This window comes from Apostichopus japonicus, chromosome 6 (genome assembly GCF_037975245.1).
Source record: "Apostichopus japonicus isolate 1M-3 chromosome 6, ASM3797524v1, whole genome shotgun sequence".
Lineage (NCBI taxonomy): Eukaryota > Metazoa > Echinodermata > Holothuroidea > Aspidochirotida > Stichopodidae > Apostichopus > Apostichopus japonicus.
In genome coordinates this window covers 12525562-12542144 of record NC_092566.1, presented here as the reverse complement: position 1 = coordinate 12542144, position 16583 = coordinate 12525562, and the positions used below count along the sequence as shown (strand labels likewise).

The following is a 16583-nucleotide window of genomic DNA, read 5'->3' as shown; positions in this document are numbered from 1 at the left end:
GGTCCAGCTAAAGATAACAAGGTATCACATTTCATTACTGTCGGCATTTTGTAGCGACACTTGCAAGCAACAGAAATTTAATTTTTTTCAGATGGCCGCACACGGTTTGGGGCGAGTCTTCATTGCCTTAAATTTGAAGTAACATAGACATAAAAACTATGGGCTACGAGCTTCCTGGTTGACTATGGTTTTACTTCTTGACATTTCCAAAAGCAAAGCAAGCTTTTTTCAGTCAATATGGTGCAAAAACACATGAGTTTAACCAAACTTCAACTCTTGTATGAGACATAACTTGGAAGTTAAAGAGGGGACGAAATGGTGGATTTTCATGTCTTAGAATTATTCATCTACATTACTTCAACACCACCCATTCACTACTTCCCGTAAATGCAGCTGCCAAAGCCAGAAATGCGCTGTCGAAGTATTCCCTAGAGAACTCCCGAGCAGACACTTATGAAAAAAACCTGCAGTTCATATGACGTCAGTAAAGGGACCATTTCAGCCAAAGCTGACTCCCCGATATTTACTGTAACGGCGTTATACAGTTTACTACGTACAGGTAAATACAACACACTCTCCTCATCGACTGAAAATGTCATCTCCCGAATCTTCCGATTCCGAGGAAATGGGCCTTCACCTCTCAGAACATTCAAAAGCTTTGACAAAAATTATTTTCTTGAGGAAGAAGAGGAAATAGTTTTTGAGGGTGATGAAGATATTGGTGTTATATCCTATCAATTGAGCCCCTTGCAGAAGAATTGTAATACGTTCCTGATGGCCGAGACGCGTTGCTGCCGATGGAAGTCCCCGAGCAGAACGGTTGGACTATCCTGAACCGAAATTGGACGGTTGAGCATAAACAAAACTACCATTATTAAGACCATAATGTGAGTTAAATTTACTCGAATGTCGATGATCCTGCTACTTAACATAGTAGCAAATCTTCTAGAAATTGTGTTACTTATAATGCAAGTGCAACCCTATAGTACTAGTAGTAGTAACATGGGTCTAGACCTAACTAATAGACGTTGTATAACAGGCTAGCCTTCGTAAGTTGTATCATCCAATTGTTACGTGTACTCAGTGTACCAATTGTTGTGTGTACTCAGACGTTTAAGAATGTAAAAATAGCGCCCGGAAGTGCACTGGGTTCCTCCACTGACGTCACGGCGCATTACCATATATACAACAATTTTTTGGAAAGATTTTATTGCCCAAGAATTTTTGATTGTTTATTCCTGGAGGATGCAAGCTTTGTTTGACACAAATTGTGTATCATTGGAAAGCTACGAGTGTATAGAAAATGATGATTCAAATAAATCTGTCCATTTCACCCCCTCTTAAAGTGTCATGTATGCCTACAGATTGTGTGTTTGTCATTATGTAAATGAGTATTAATGGTAGACCAGCTTACTGTGATGAGGATGAATTTCCCCATGCTCCTTCTCCTCATATCGGACATGCTGATAGGTGAATGCTTGATTATAGTCTGACTAGATTCGTATATGAAAGGATGAATTCAGGCAAGTTTTTGAGTGGAATTCTTCTTTATAAATTGATCAATGTCTAAAGATAAAGAGTTAATATCTAAACAATGTACCCACTGCTACTTGAGGTTTTCAGACTTTGGCCTTGAATTTCAACTGAACCCTCTAGCCTTTAGATGAAAATGGTCCCTAAATAACCTTAATTGTTGTTTCCAGTTTATTACCAAAGTAAGAAAAGTTTGTATTTCCATATGTGTAAATGCTACATTGCAAAATCTGTTGTGTTGTGACCACTTATAACTTGCAATAGCTAGGAAAGTTTCGTAATTATGTTATCAACCTGCCACTTTCATAAATGACCTTGGTCACTATGAAGTAGCCTCCACAGTTTGTTGACACTGAGGTTCTTCGTGTAAACACTGCCTAGTAATATATCGTTATATGTCTACAGTGTAGTTTACCAAACAGTGTCTATACACAAAGATTCTGATACAAGGAAAGATATGAGCCAGGCAGTGCAGGATAACTGTTAAAATGAGGTCATTTTACGACCATGGCAGGTGGATTACATAATTGTAGGAAACTTTTTTTTGCGGTAGCATGCTATATTTGGGGCCAATACAGCAGTATGACCTAGATAAGATTATATCTTCAACAGTTGTTCTGTTCTAGTCATATACCTCACTTTTTTATATGTGGTTTATTGTACAGTAACATAAAGATGACATAAAAGCAAGCAGAGTGCAGTTAGCTGGAATTTTACAAGATGCTACATTTATTTAGCCGGCTAAGGACAATCCTGTGGAGAAACAGTCAGAACTCACCATCCTCATCTGATTTAGAGACTGAATATTTTCCATCTGTCTTGTTGTTGCAGTCAGTTTGTGTGTGTATCTGTAAAACAAATATCCAACACATCATAATTTTGGAAGATCAGGAAGATTGAACATAACTATAGCTGAACGAGATAGTGTAATGTACAATTAAAATAGTATATGAAGTCAAAAGTCCTATATTCAACATTTTAAAATCAAATGATAGATTATTCAAAAACTGTTTTACACCATATATGATTAGCTGTTATCAGCATGTTTCTATTCAATTGTGTGACATGTCAGGGTAATTGCTTACTATACAGAGTCATGGATCCACATGTATCTGATCATATGATTATTACCGGTAGCATTAACTGTGCAAAGACCACTGTTGTGAATAAACCAGTCATATGTTATCGTAGGACACAAGATATTGACTTGGTTCAGTTTAGATCTGATATCAATGATAGCCCAATTTGCAGGGTTGATCAAAAGGGTTCACTCCCTGAACTTGTTTCTACTTATGATTCATTGAGTTTTATTTTTGATAAACATGCCCCTGTTATTAGGAAGGTCGTCAAACCTGACAAGAAAATTGAACCTTGGTTTAGTCATGATATTGTCCAAGCTAAGAAAGTTAGGAGACAGCACGAGCGTCAGTGGCGCAAAACAGGTTTATCTGTTCATAGAGAACTTTTTAAGGAACATTGTAAAGTTGTGCAGAACAAAATTTATATTGCAAGGAGAAATTATTACGCCACTATTATTGCGGATACATCATCTCCTAAAGATCTTTTCAAGACTGTTGATTTTCTTTCAAATAAACAGAAGTGTGCCATCCTGCCGAACTATTCCTGCCATACAGAGTTATCTGAGAGATTCTCCCTTTATTTTTCCAAGAAGATCTCGGAACTTTGTACTATGTTAAATCGTCAAAGTCTTCATCTTTCTGCAAATTGTTTGACTGAGCCATTGCCTGCATCTTCGTTCGACAGTTTCTCTGAAGCTACTGAAGATGAAATACTTAAAATTATCAAAAACTCTCCATCAAAATCGTGTATGCTTGATCCGCTGCCAACATGGTTAGCTAAAGGTTGTTCAGCAGAACTCATTCTTCTCATCACGAATATTGTCAATACTTCTATGTCAACAGGAACCGTACCTGATTCCTTTAAGGTTGCTCATGTGACTCCTGTACTTAAAAAGACCAGCTTAGATAGAAACTGTTTAAAAAATTATCGCCCTATTTCGAACTTGAGTTTCGTTTCAAAGGTTCTGGAAAAGACAGTTTTATCTCGCTTAATGGATTATCTTACACAGGAGAATCTTCTCGAACCATACCAGTCAGCTTATAAGTCTGGTCACAGTACGGAAACTGCCCTCAATGCAGTTCATAATTTTATTACATCCAAGCTTGATGAAGACTGCTTTGTCCTTTTAGTTCTTTTAGACTTATCATCAGCTTTTGATACAGTTAATCATTCCATTTTGTTGGAAAGACTGCAGTAAAAGTATCGATTAGGTGGTACTGTTCTATCCTGGTTCAATTCTTATATTACTGAGCGTTATCAACAGGTGAAAATTGAAGATGTTCTCTCGTCTCCTCGTCCATTAGTTACTGGTGTTCCACAGGGCTCTGTACTTGGACCTGTTCTTTTTTCTTTATATCTTGCGGAGTTGAGTGATATTATTCGGCACCATGGTGTTCATTTCCATCATTATGCGGATGATACTCAATTACTTCTTGCTTTCGATAAGGATGATGTGCCAAATGCTTTTCATAAAATGGAAACCTGTATAAGTGCTGTAAACACTTGGCTTACAACTAATCAGTTGAAACTAAACTGTGATAAAACAGAGTTTATTGTTTTTCGATCACGTTTCTCTGAAGTTACACCTAATTTTCCACCACTTACTGTTGGTAAAGACTCTATTAATATCTCCTCAACTGTTAGAAACCTTGGTGCATATTTTGACCAGACCATGTCACTTGAAAATCACGTTACTAATCTCTGTCGTTCTGCAAATTGGCAACTTAGGAAAATCAGTTTGATGAGGAATTACCTCGATAATAAGACTTGTGAGATACTGGTCCATGCGTTTGTGACATCAAAGCTTGATTTTCTTAATTCACTTTTATTTGGCCTTCCTGATTCGACCATCAAGAAACTCCAAAAGATCCAAAACACCGCTGCCCGTATTGTGAAAAGGAAAGGAAGAAAGTGTCGCACCACCCCACTTCTGAAGGAACTTCATTGGCTACCTATCAGCTACAGAATCCAGTATAAAATACTTCTTCTCACCTTCTGTGCTCATCATCTTGAACGGCCTGTGTACCTGTCACAACTTCTCAGGCCATATACTCCAACTCGCACACTTCGTTCCTCCAACAAACTGTTTTTAACTGTTCCAAAACCACGATTGAAGAACTATGGTTACAGAAGCTTCCAATACTCTGGGTCTTATCTCTGGAACAAGTTACCAGATCACATTCGAACATGCTATAAACTTTCTACTTTCAAAAGTCTACTTAAGACCCATTTTTTCACTTGTTCTTTTGTAAATTAATTTACTTTCTCTGTAAAGCGCTTTGAGCAGTAACTTTTGTTTACTGATTTGGCGCTATATAAGTCTCATTTATTATTATTATTATAGCACTTTTTTGTACAGGAGAGTCAAATTCTTATAGCAAGAGAAAATAGGTGGGACATATACCATGTGGTATGTACATCCTTTCAGCTGCAAAGTGGAAGCCAAGAGATACAAATTTACAGCCCCTTTGCCATCACCATTCCCCCTACCCTTCGATGGGGTGTACACTAAACCTACACAGGTTATAGCAAAAGTTTCAAGGTATACAATATTTTGTGTAAAAGTAACAAAATTACAAATCAATCAGGGAGTTATCTCTCAATGTGATTTGGCATTGGTTCAATACATACCAGGAGTAGATGATGGTAAATGTGGGAATTGAACAGAAAGTGGGAGGGTTCTTTAACATGGGCTAAAATAGTACATAAATGAAATACTACTATTGCTTAACCTTTAACCTCAAAATACAGGATAGCCAAAGCAATGGAGGTCAAGGCAACTCCAACAAACCCCCTCCCCTAACATCCTTAGCTTCAAGACAGAACGGAAATGTTTCACAGCCCGGCTCCTACCAATAATTCTCCCATTGCAAACAGGGTAAAAAGGGTCTATGTTAAAGGTATGCTGTATTGACCCCAAATATGCAAGATTTTCAAATATGGTCCATTGAATATGGTCATAATTTTTATACTCTTCATATTACCACCCTGAAGGTAATTTACCTCACTGGGACATTCAGCCATCTTCTTTGCTTATTTAGCATTATGGGAAAAGTTTAGAGGGTAATGCCTCCAGGAAAAGTGCAGTTTGAAATCATATAGCAAGTATAGCATTTAGTTAGGGGCCTATACATCTTTAACATTGAGAGTGATCAAGAGAAATAATTTGGGTTGGGATAACTTAAGTACATATAGGCAAAGGTATTAGTAAGTTTATAGGAATACCACCTTTGACATTAATTTATCGGCCAGGCAACAGAAAAGGAGGGCAGAGATATACCCGGTAGCTTATCAAAAGGAAGGGGATCAAACGCAAGGGGAAGGGTAGGGGGGCAGAGGCAGAACATCCCCAGGTGAAGTTGGAAGCAACATCAGGACCACCAACAAGACTACCCTTAGCTTCCCAGATGGAAGCCAGCAAGTTCGTTTAACATTCCAGCCCCCTCCCCAATGATTCACAAGGGACCAGTGCAAATAGGGTAAAATGGGGTCAATGCAACCTTTACACATTGACTTTCATCAGATCTAACAAAATGAGGCACTCCATGAGGGCAGATGTCAATGAAAGTCTGCATTGGTTCTTTGTTAGGGGTGGAGAAGGGGTCAGGGTAGAGATGCTCTGAACAGAAAGGTAAAGTCTGGAATGGGGCTACACACACAACATGAAATATGTACCCAGGACTACTACCTAATTTGAAAAGTCATTTGATTGTACCAGTCAGGCAGAGAAAATGGTAGGGTGTGGCAAACCCTTTAGCTTAGCCAGAGGGGTAGGTAAAGGCAGAATGTCCCTCCCCCCCCCACCCAAAAAACAACAACGTAGAAATAAAATCAGGACCCCCAAGAAGTCATCCCTTAGCTTCCAGATGGAAGGTATAACAGAAGTTTTTTAAACAATACCGCTGACATTTGTTCATCCCTTAGGTAGAAAAAAACAGGGCAGGAATATTCCCAGTAGCTTAGACAAACAAGGGGGGAGGAGGAGGCAGAGCATCCACAGGGAAGACCTTAAAACATAATCAGGACCACCAAGAAGTCTACCCTCAGCTTCCAGATGGAAGCCAGCTGGGGGTACACTTCAGAGCCCCAATGATCACCCCCCCCCCTTCCGCTCGTTTTGTTGGAAACAGTGTAAATTGGGGTCTATGTTAACTTCTACACATTGAGTATTGCAGTTATCAAACTTAGACAATCAATAAAGGAAGCACCTCTCAATTTGATTTTACATTGTGTCATGCATACAAGGGCATGGAGAATGGGTGAGGGTAGAGATTAAAGGAAAAATGTGACAAAGATATTTGGGAGTAGGTTAACATTATTACATATAGGGCTAGGCAAAGGTATATTAGAGAAGTATATAGAATACTACCGTGAAATTAAATCGGTTAGATAATAAAAAAGAAGAAAAGTAGGGTAGGGATATATCCTGTAGTTTAGCCACACAAGGAGGGGAGGATAAGAGGGAGGGGGGGGGATAAATCAGGACCACCAAGAAATCTACCCTTAGCTTCCAGATGGTAGCCAGCTGGGGGAACATTTGATAGCCCACAATAAATCCCTGTGGCCCATTGCAAATATGGATCATTGGGGTCTATGTTTACCTCTTCATAAATTGAAAGTTATCAATAACATAATAAGGCAATCTAAAAGGGAGGAAACTTTCAAGGTGATCTTGCATTGGGTCTGCATAACAGGTTTAGAGGAGGGGTAGGGTCAAGATTGAAGAGAAAGGGGGAGATGTTTTGGAGTGGGGAAACATTATTAAGTATGCCATATTAATAGTGAAATGTCCAGCACTGCTACTTTTGACCTTAATGTACAGAGCAATGAAGGACAAGGCATCCCCCTCCCCTTGCCATTTGTTGCAAAACAGAAGCCAAGGGATAAGTTTTCACAGCCCCAATGTTTCTCCCCATTACAAACAGGGTAAAAAGGGGTCAAAGTTAACCTCTGCACATGCAGTATTGCCTGCAGTAACAAAATTAGGCAATCAACATTGGAAGCAACTCTCAATGTGATTTTACAGGGGTGGAGTGAGTATTCTAACTGGGCATACACAATTTCTAAAAGTTATTGAATGAATGAACAAACATTTACAGATATCAGATATACACTATGAACATGAAGTTTACCCACTAGAAATCCCAAATGCATAAATGGCAATAAGATGTATACAGATCAACCTCACTATAGTGCTTTAATATTGGATTCTATGCAGTACTCTTTTTGCCTTTTTCCAATTTATTTGGTATTGACTTGTCCGCTTTCTAGTGAATACTTTAGGATATATATATTATTCCTTTCAACATTTCATCATGGGACTGGTTTAGGTTTAAGTTATGAGTAAGGGATAATTGCTATCTGTATGGAATAACATATGAAGCAAGCATGAATGAGTTCTGACACATTATTACAATGTCAACATTAAGTTTATTTCAGATGATCCTAGCAGGTCAGGGTCATGAACTATATAGATCCTATTGCTCCATTGACACATGCTTTTTCAATTTGCTTTCTTGCTTTGCAATTGCAAAGAGACATCTTATAGTTTTAATACATTGACATAGTCCTAGATTTATCCATTTTATTAAATGTTTTCTTTTAATGGGGTTGCAATAAAAATAGATATGCAAATAATCAAACATAACCAACTAATCAACCAAGTAAACAATCAATAAATAAGCCTTTGTCAAAGTTAATGTACAGTAAAGGCTGTTAAACGAAGTACAGTATTAATTAGATGAGCATGATTATATTGCTCTGTTTTACACAGCTTTAATTTCTATTGATGAATCTTTCTTAGATGATCAATCATAAGGCCACAAAAGGACATGTTTTCCAGGCTGGAACTGTCATTGGTTACTGCCTGGAAGAAATTTCATTTTGTAGATTTGAATGAAGTATAATGAAAGAGTATTTGAAATAAAGGGCAACACTAAATATAAGTGTATTATATGAAATAGATTTGTGGTTTCAAACCAATGTACTTAAACCAGCAGTCAGCCAACTTTTGACCGGTGAACCAACAAGAAATTCATGCACTCAGCCATGAACAAACTGATCACCAGCCAATCCCATGCTATCCTCCCTCCCCCCCCCCCCCCACACACACACACCTCCAAAGAAATACAAAGTCTTAACTCTCCAGAGAAAGGGCTTATCAGAGCATCACTTTTCTGTGTGGTAAAAAGAGCTAATGTACAGGTGCCACCCTATCCATAAATGTCTGTTACTTACACTTATAAACAAGTTTGTCCGAAACAACAGAATGGAAAACAAGTGCAACAAAAACTTAAGGGTACTACAGAATTATCTCTGACATCACTGTCTGTAGCTTCTTCCTCATTCTCTAGCTGCTAAAGAGAAAAAAATACCCCTCAATTCATTTGAATATCAATGACATTCAATGCACTTTAAAGAATTGATGAAAGTAGAGATATGAAGGAGAAGGGGGGGGGGGAATTGATGAAAGTAGAGATATGAAGGAGAAGGGGGGGAGGTTCAGGTACCAAACGGTACTTTACCAGACAGAACATAACATAAAGAAGTCATAACAACTAAAAACTACTCCAAACTAACTTGGGAAGTTTGCACTTACTTGTGCATCATTACTTTGAGCAAAAATATTGGCCATATTCCGAGGCCTGTTCTTACGTTACAACTGAACATTAGGCGTAACATACATCAATTCTAGAAGAATCAGACGTGTTTACTGATGAAATAGCAGCTTGTGACTATGGCGACTATGGATTCGAGGCATATCAACATTTCTACAGTAACTGTAATTTATTTTCGGGGGCATTGTGGCAAACATTAAAACAATGCGGCAATAGGTTTCCTGAAAAAATTAACTTATACATTTTGTACAAAACTATAACTTTACATTTTACGTCGGAACCGGGTAGTATGTTCGAAACCAGGTAGTAATCAGTTGGGTGGGTACCTGGGTTACTTGTGCAAACACTAGTTTATATCAAACTCATATCAAAGCTTTAAAGAGACTATTGAATCCGGATCAAGACCTTTTCTGTATAATAACATATGACACAAAATCTTAAAATTTTGCAGAAAATTGGTATGTGTAGCAATTGAGATGTGAGACTTATACATCTCCCATGATCACAGAAACTGCAACAAATCAACTAATTGTATCTTAAAGATCTGTACTTACTGGCCCCATATTAAGCATGCTATCACTTTCAAAGCTTATGAGATTACATTCTAGCTGTAGACTGTAGTAGTAGTAAAAAGAAAAGCTCTGACTTCAAATTAGCCTGAAAATATATACATCATTCTTCTAATGTGTTTCTCTAGTATGTGTTCTTCTGGTACAGTTCAGTTTACAAAGACTATGAAATAATGAATGTTGCTAAACTGGTTGCTTCTGAGAGGTTCAGATCATGTCTAGCTTGGCTTGAGCATTATCTCTTGTAGAGTTGGCATGTTGAATGTTGGAACTTGGAATATAGCTAGCACATCTTTAAGTTATATAAACTCTGACAAAATGCTTTGTACTAAGTTTAACTGGGAAATATACAAAATTTAACAATGTACTGTACCTATTTTGTCATCTATCCAACAAGATGTCAATGAAGTGTGATCTGTTTTCTCTTTGCAGTAGTTAATAGCTGCCTGCAAATGGCTAGTTTTTCTTAATCTTGGATATAACCTCATCTACAGGTCTGAAATACAAAATAGGTGTAAGATGGATGGTCACAAACAGCTGAGACTAAAGTAACAGTATAGGCCTAGGATATGTTATGTTACTATATAAGTATTATACATAGATGTGACTGAGTTCAAAGACACCTTTCTCTAATCTGCACTATTTGAACAATTGTGTCTGGCCTTAAATGAGTAAAAAATTCTACACTAGTCAAGCATAGCAGGCTGGTGGGCTTTATCTCCAAAAGGTAGGTGGAAGCGTGAGCATACTCATTACGTTCCCTGTTGATTGAATCTTATAAATATATGGACTAAAATGAAGTCAATCCACTTCCATAAGCCATGAAGATTTTGATTAAACAATTGCCCAGCCTAAGTCCAAATTAATTGACAGCAAAACCTTCCAATATTTCTCAATCAAAGCATTGTTCGATTGAAATTACACAATTCACATTGCACTAACAAATCAAAAACCAATTGCATTTCATCAGAAAAATACGATGATTGAGAACTCCTTGGGTCCTTTATTCAAAGAAAATAGCCCAATACTACTACAGTAGTACTTTATTGTTCAAATTGTTGAGTGGTAATGGCAGTGGTGACAGCTGCTTTGATTTGCCAGCATGATATATGTGATACTTACTTTCTTAGTGAGTTATGCATTGAATTAGTTGAATTTGCGATTGATTAGCCTACACGTAGTTTGTAAGTTGTAGGACTACCAGTACTGTAGTACGTAGTACTAGGTATCACCATGCAATACATTACACGTAAGTTGCAGTAGTAATAGTATAGTAATCCTCGTAATTGACGCACCTTCAAATATTACTAGCAACGATTCAGCAGGCCACCTAAACTTTTTGCAGTCTAGCAGAATTACATATTTCATCAGCTTGAATCCATTTCAGCTATTTGCTGACCAAATTGTGGTTTTTCTTAAGCTTTTAACACCCTCCACCCAGTTTTGCACGTTTCTTGGTCATTTGGAATCTTACACCCTAAAAATTACCAACATTACCTCAATATGATACCACTTATCTCTGGGACCTGACCTGTCTGAGCTTAGAGGCTCAGAGCATAGCAAACTGCATCCAAAGTCAATGGATGTATATACTAAGGCCTACACTACAGAACCTTAAATATTTAGAGATCATTACATTTCTGAGGAACTACACATATGAAAAACACATAATCCTATGCTTAAGTGCATCAATTATGAGCCCACCATGATACTACTAGTAGTAACACGTAAATTTAGGCTACCATTCTTTAGAACAGCAAGGAAGCCCCAAAGCCCCCTACTCATGACCTTTAAATATAAACAAGTAGCCTAATGAATGAGATAGGTACTTGTTCGGCTTGGCACACTCGATACCGCCTACCCTAAGGCTATAGTACCTAGCTTAGGCTTGCCTAAGGTATGCCGTACAACCGGCTAATATGCACACTTTCCATCCAATAATACTGCTGTTATTGGCGACAAGTTTCCCATGAAGAAGTATATTGGATATTCAGGTAATGTGTAAGCGTTGGTTTCAAGTGAGCACCTTATAGGTAGTCTTTCACCGATAAAATTACAGCTAAAATGAGATACTTACGTTGCTGGGTGATGTTCAGGATGTGTACAACAGTCGTAGCCTACTTCGCATACGTACGAACAGTGTTTACCTCTGTGCTGTGTCTAACATTTGATGGCGCCATGTCGTTAGAAGTCTCGTACTGCAATGGTCTAAAATTGCCAATTTTCGTTATTTTGCAACCAGAATATTCCAAATTTCACCAAGAATAGCAATCATGTGTCTATAATACAAATTCTGAATGTCGCTGATATATATATCCTAGTTTTCCCGTATATTGCTCGGAAAGTTGAGATTAACATATATCATACCTACACCGTATGCTAAAATATCGTTATATACACTGTTGAGAAAGGCTCAGATTTGCACTGAATATGCTCTTTATAGCAAGAACATACAAACAATTCTAAGTTAATTTCTGATAAATACCATCATGTTGGCTACATACGAAGTGAAAGTTGTTTACACAAAGCACGATATTTGAATTGGTAATGCCTCAGACTTATGTTTACCAAGAAGTTGGTAAGCATATGCCCAAGGTACACATAAGCCCCAGCTACCATGCATGAATGTAAACATATGCCCGCATTCATAACTATATATATATATATATATATAACTATATATATATATATATGTGTGTAGCAGAGTGCTATTTTAGCCACTGTTACTATTTTTTCCCCATGTGGTCAAACTCCTCCATTTGTACTGGTAACTATGTCATGTACATAGGGCATTGACTCCTAATACAATGGATGTCTGTTGGGAGTAAGTAGTGGTTAACTAGAGAGAGACAAGGAGTCTATCTCTGGCCTGATGTTTATCTTTTATCCACTTTTCTTTCTTTGTTTCCCTTTATTAATTTTCTTGGCTCTGATTACTTCTGAGCTTCCTGTTCTCATCCCTTACGCATTCCTGCGCTCCCAATGTGTGTTTTGTGGTAACACCCCTTATGTTATACCTGTTAGGAAGCAGCATCTGGCTTCTCTCAACTGTAAAGGCAAAACAACTCTTCTTTGTTTGTGGTCATCGGCCACCTTATAATTCTAAGGGTGAAGTTAAGATGTTTAGGGCTTAAAAACCTAGCTACATCCAATGGATGCATCTCTCACCTGCCGACACAAGCAGAGGCAACACCTTTACCACTCCTGAGAGAGTTGAAGACAATTTCATATGTCTTCATGATATACTGCATATTCTGATTATTCAGGTCGTACTGTATACATGTACTCTGAGATACACACTCTGTTGATTGCCTTGGGCAGTTAGACGCCGGGTAATACTTATAGACGCCGGTCGTTCCTATATAGACGCTGGTTGTATTGAACTACCTAGGGAAGGGGCTACTCCACCCAATGGTTCCCCGAGCGGTCTAGAGATGCTGGATCGGCACGACAGCGCATATGTCCGAGTGCAGTATTTTTTTAGTTATATAGTGTCGTTAGTCATAACAGACTTCAAGAGAGAGTTTGTCGTATTTGATCAGTTTGAAGTTGTGGGAATGCTACAATGCATATGTATTCACACAAACTGAGTCGTTATCATTATTATTTGTGTTTATGATTTCATGTGTTCATATTCAGACCATATAGTTTATAGTAGACCAGTACTGCTCCTTGATGGTATGTGTCGTTGAGTGGTTGCTGGACCTTGCTGAATATAGAAGCCAGTCGTACCCTATCATAAATGTTTTTGCTTACTGATTTGTGTATGTTTTTCATTAATTTCTAAGCTTCCGTCTCTATTCTAGCTGACAACTAGAGTCATTGTAAACACCCCTAACCCCGCTGCTCCTATGTCGTAGGTACATGGCGAGTAGTCGTTACATATATATATATATATATATATATATATATATATTTTTCTATATAATATAATGAAAATCCACGTTTACTCCAAAAGAAAATATTATTAGAGAAAACCAGAGAAATAAGATATGACTCATAATTGACAAAAAAGGAGTAAGTTTTAGAAAATATATTGGAATTTTCGGTCCCCCTGGGACCTTCGTCAAGTATTGCTGAAAATTCCAATATATTTTCTAAAACTTACTCCTTTTTTGTCAATTATGAGTCATATCTTGTTTCTCTGGTTTTCTCTAATAATATATATATATATATATATATATATATATATATATATATATATATATATATATATATATATATATAGATATGTATGTAGATATATATGAAGATATATATGTATATATATGTAGATATATATATATATATCTATATCTATATCCATATATATCTATATATCTATATATATATATATATATGTATATATATATATATTTCCGGGTTTAAGCACTTTGAGCAGTCTGGGGCTTACGGTAGACCATCGTGATTTCAATCACTCTTTTTATGCCTGACGAAGGACCAGGGTGTCCGAAAATTTGTGTAGCGTTTAGTTATTTCTATTCTATTCTAAATATTATGTTGGATTTAAAGGCATTACATGTTGTCCTCATCTTTTCTACTATATATAAATATATATATATATGCATACACATATATCTTATACATCTTTATATGTTCATTGAGGAACGTGTACACTGAAAGTGGGGATACATCCAAGCTATACTTAAGGGAACTTGGGCAGTGGCATAGCCAGGTTTTCTTTCAGTGGGGGGCGCTGGGGAAGCTTGACCATTTACTGGGAGGGTGTCTTCTTACTGGGGGTGACAAGCTTTCATGGTCGCCCCCCCTCATGCCCCCCCCCCTTGGCTATGCCACTGAGCTGGGGTCACCTCTACTGCCCTTGTGAATTTAATTGTTCATAATATATATGTTAATTAAGTCTTTTTCAAATTTTACAATAGGTGTTGAAGATAAAATGTAAGTTTTTTGACTAACCTTTATTACTAGACTTCCCGGACACTCTTCGAGACACATCTCCTGCCACACAACGTGGATGTTGGGGACTTTCTCTGCCTTGTTTTGTCTGCTAGGAAAAAATATTAATCGATATTAACTTTCACTTTCATTTTCATTTTCGATGAAAAACTTGACTTTAAGATTTCAATATATTGTAATATAACAGTCTGGTCAATGGAATGGCTATGAGATCTTGTAGTTTGTATTCTTTGACAACAGTTAACGATACAAAGAAGATGGAAATTAACTCCTACCATGTAGCCATACCCCTTTGGTAAAGAAACTGGGACCATGTAGGATACTGGTGGTAGTGGTCCCAGTTCCATGATTTTAGAGTTTGCGGAAGTGATAAATGATGGAAATAATTTGTGTGGGTTGTCAAAGACAGCTGAAGAAGCAAATTGATAATTATGTTAGAAAAAATAGTCTTACCTGGGTGCAATTCTTCCACGGTAAGTTTCCAACGCCATATAGCAATTTTTCACCCCTTTCAATATTCTGTGATGCAAAATCAGGCACAATGCTGGGTAGAAAGTTTGACATTCACTTCTCTCTTCTCTCCATGGTTTTACTAGTCCTCCTAATTTACGACCAGACGTTGATTCTTCAGTTGCATCAATACTATAAATGAAATAGCTGTGTTTGTTAATAACAATGAATCAATAAAGATAATTATTAAAATTGCAGCCTTAATAACTCCTAGGTAAACCAAGTAGTGTCATATACATTACACATTGTTTATCTGGATAAATGAAGGGAGAGAAGGTACAAATGCAGACTTGATTACATTATTTCAATGGGTGTTGCAGTTTATCTCAATTACCTTCAACTATGGTCAATAAATGGATACATGTGCTATAACAAATACAGGGTAAGCCATACATTTCAACTTCTCCCAGAGTGATTTCCCCTACAGCAACCGGAAATGCTGGAACTGAAATGAATTGCAATGTTCACATCTTTTAAGAGTAAGTGTTGTTGATGATCAGACTGGAATCTTGAGAGCAAAGTTGACAGTTACATGACAACAAAAAGACTGAAAGGCCAGGTTTTAGTTAATATACTTAGTTCGTTTTAGGGTGGGCACCTTACACAAGATTCTTATGTCCGAAGGATAAGTCTGAAATAACGAGATTATATAAGAAACAGTTCCGGAAACAAATCAGATTCATTTCTTCCAGTGGTAGATTTTATTGAAGTATTTGGATTCCAAATCAAGAACAATAGAAGAAACGGTTTAACAATAAAGGGCCGAAAGAAATGAGAACTCCTAAAATAAGTCCTTATGGGACGAAGACTAACTGTAGACTCCCGAGTATGAAAATAAAACTCATAGATTCTTTCAACAACTACGGATTGCTAGGAAAAAAGTAACAAAAAATTACCTTGAACTTAACATGACTTTGTATATACACTTCTCACAGTACCCAATGCCTTACCAATATTCCTTGCCCTTGATGAAGAATCTGAACCCAGATGTATTTCATTTTCCAGCTGATCTCCTTATGTAGCCGTAAGCAAATTTCCACTGTATTGTAAGAGAAATTCCCCCTTTTCAAAGGAATCTGTTACGACTCCGCTACCTGCAGTAAATAAAATCAGTTTATGGTTATTGGTGAGGGCAAGGGCGTAGAAACCGGGGGAGCTGTGAAAAATATGGGGGGCCGAAGTATCATTTCGCCCCCTTGCTTCGCATGTCAGAAAACCACAGACCTCTGTAGACAGTTTAGCTAATTTTGTAATTTCAGCATACCGTAACATTTTGGTTTGACACATGGACTAATATTATCGTTCATCAACCTCCCCTCGAGATAAAAAAGAGGTTGTATGATAACAGTGACTTTTT

At 37.4% G+C, this 16583-nt stretch overlaps 1 protein-coding gene across 4 annotated transcripts in view; it reads right to left on the bottom strand.

Moving 5' to 3' along the window:
• The window catches only part of LOC139969020 (uncharacterized), a 73983-nt gene that overhangs the window by 19292 nt on the left and 38108 nt on the right, over positions 1-16583 (bottom strand). For 2 of the 4 annotated variants that reach the window (XR_011793622.1, XM_071973715.1), the window contains 3 exons: positions 16177-16320; positions 15170-15358; positions 14717-14807 (listed from right to left, as the gene is read on the bottom strand). Coding sequence is in view for 1 of the 4 variants with exons in the window: in XM_071973714.1 (XP_071829815.1) it covers positions 2312-2381; positions 14717-14807; positions 15170-15207 (199 nt within the window). In the remaining 3 variants the exon portion in view is untranslated. Of the gene's footprint in view, positions 1-2311; positions 2382-14716; positions 14808-15169; positions 15359-16176; positions 16321-16583 lie in introns of all 4 variants that reach the window. The other 2 variants (XM_071973714.1, XR_011793621.1) reach the window with 2 other exon arrangements.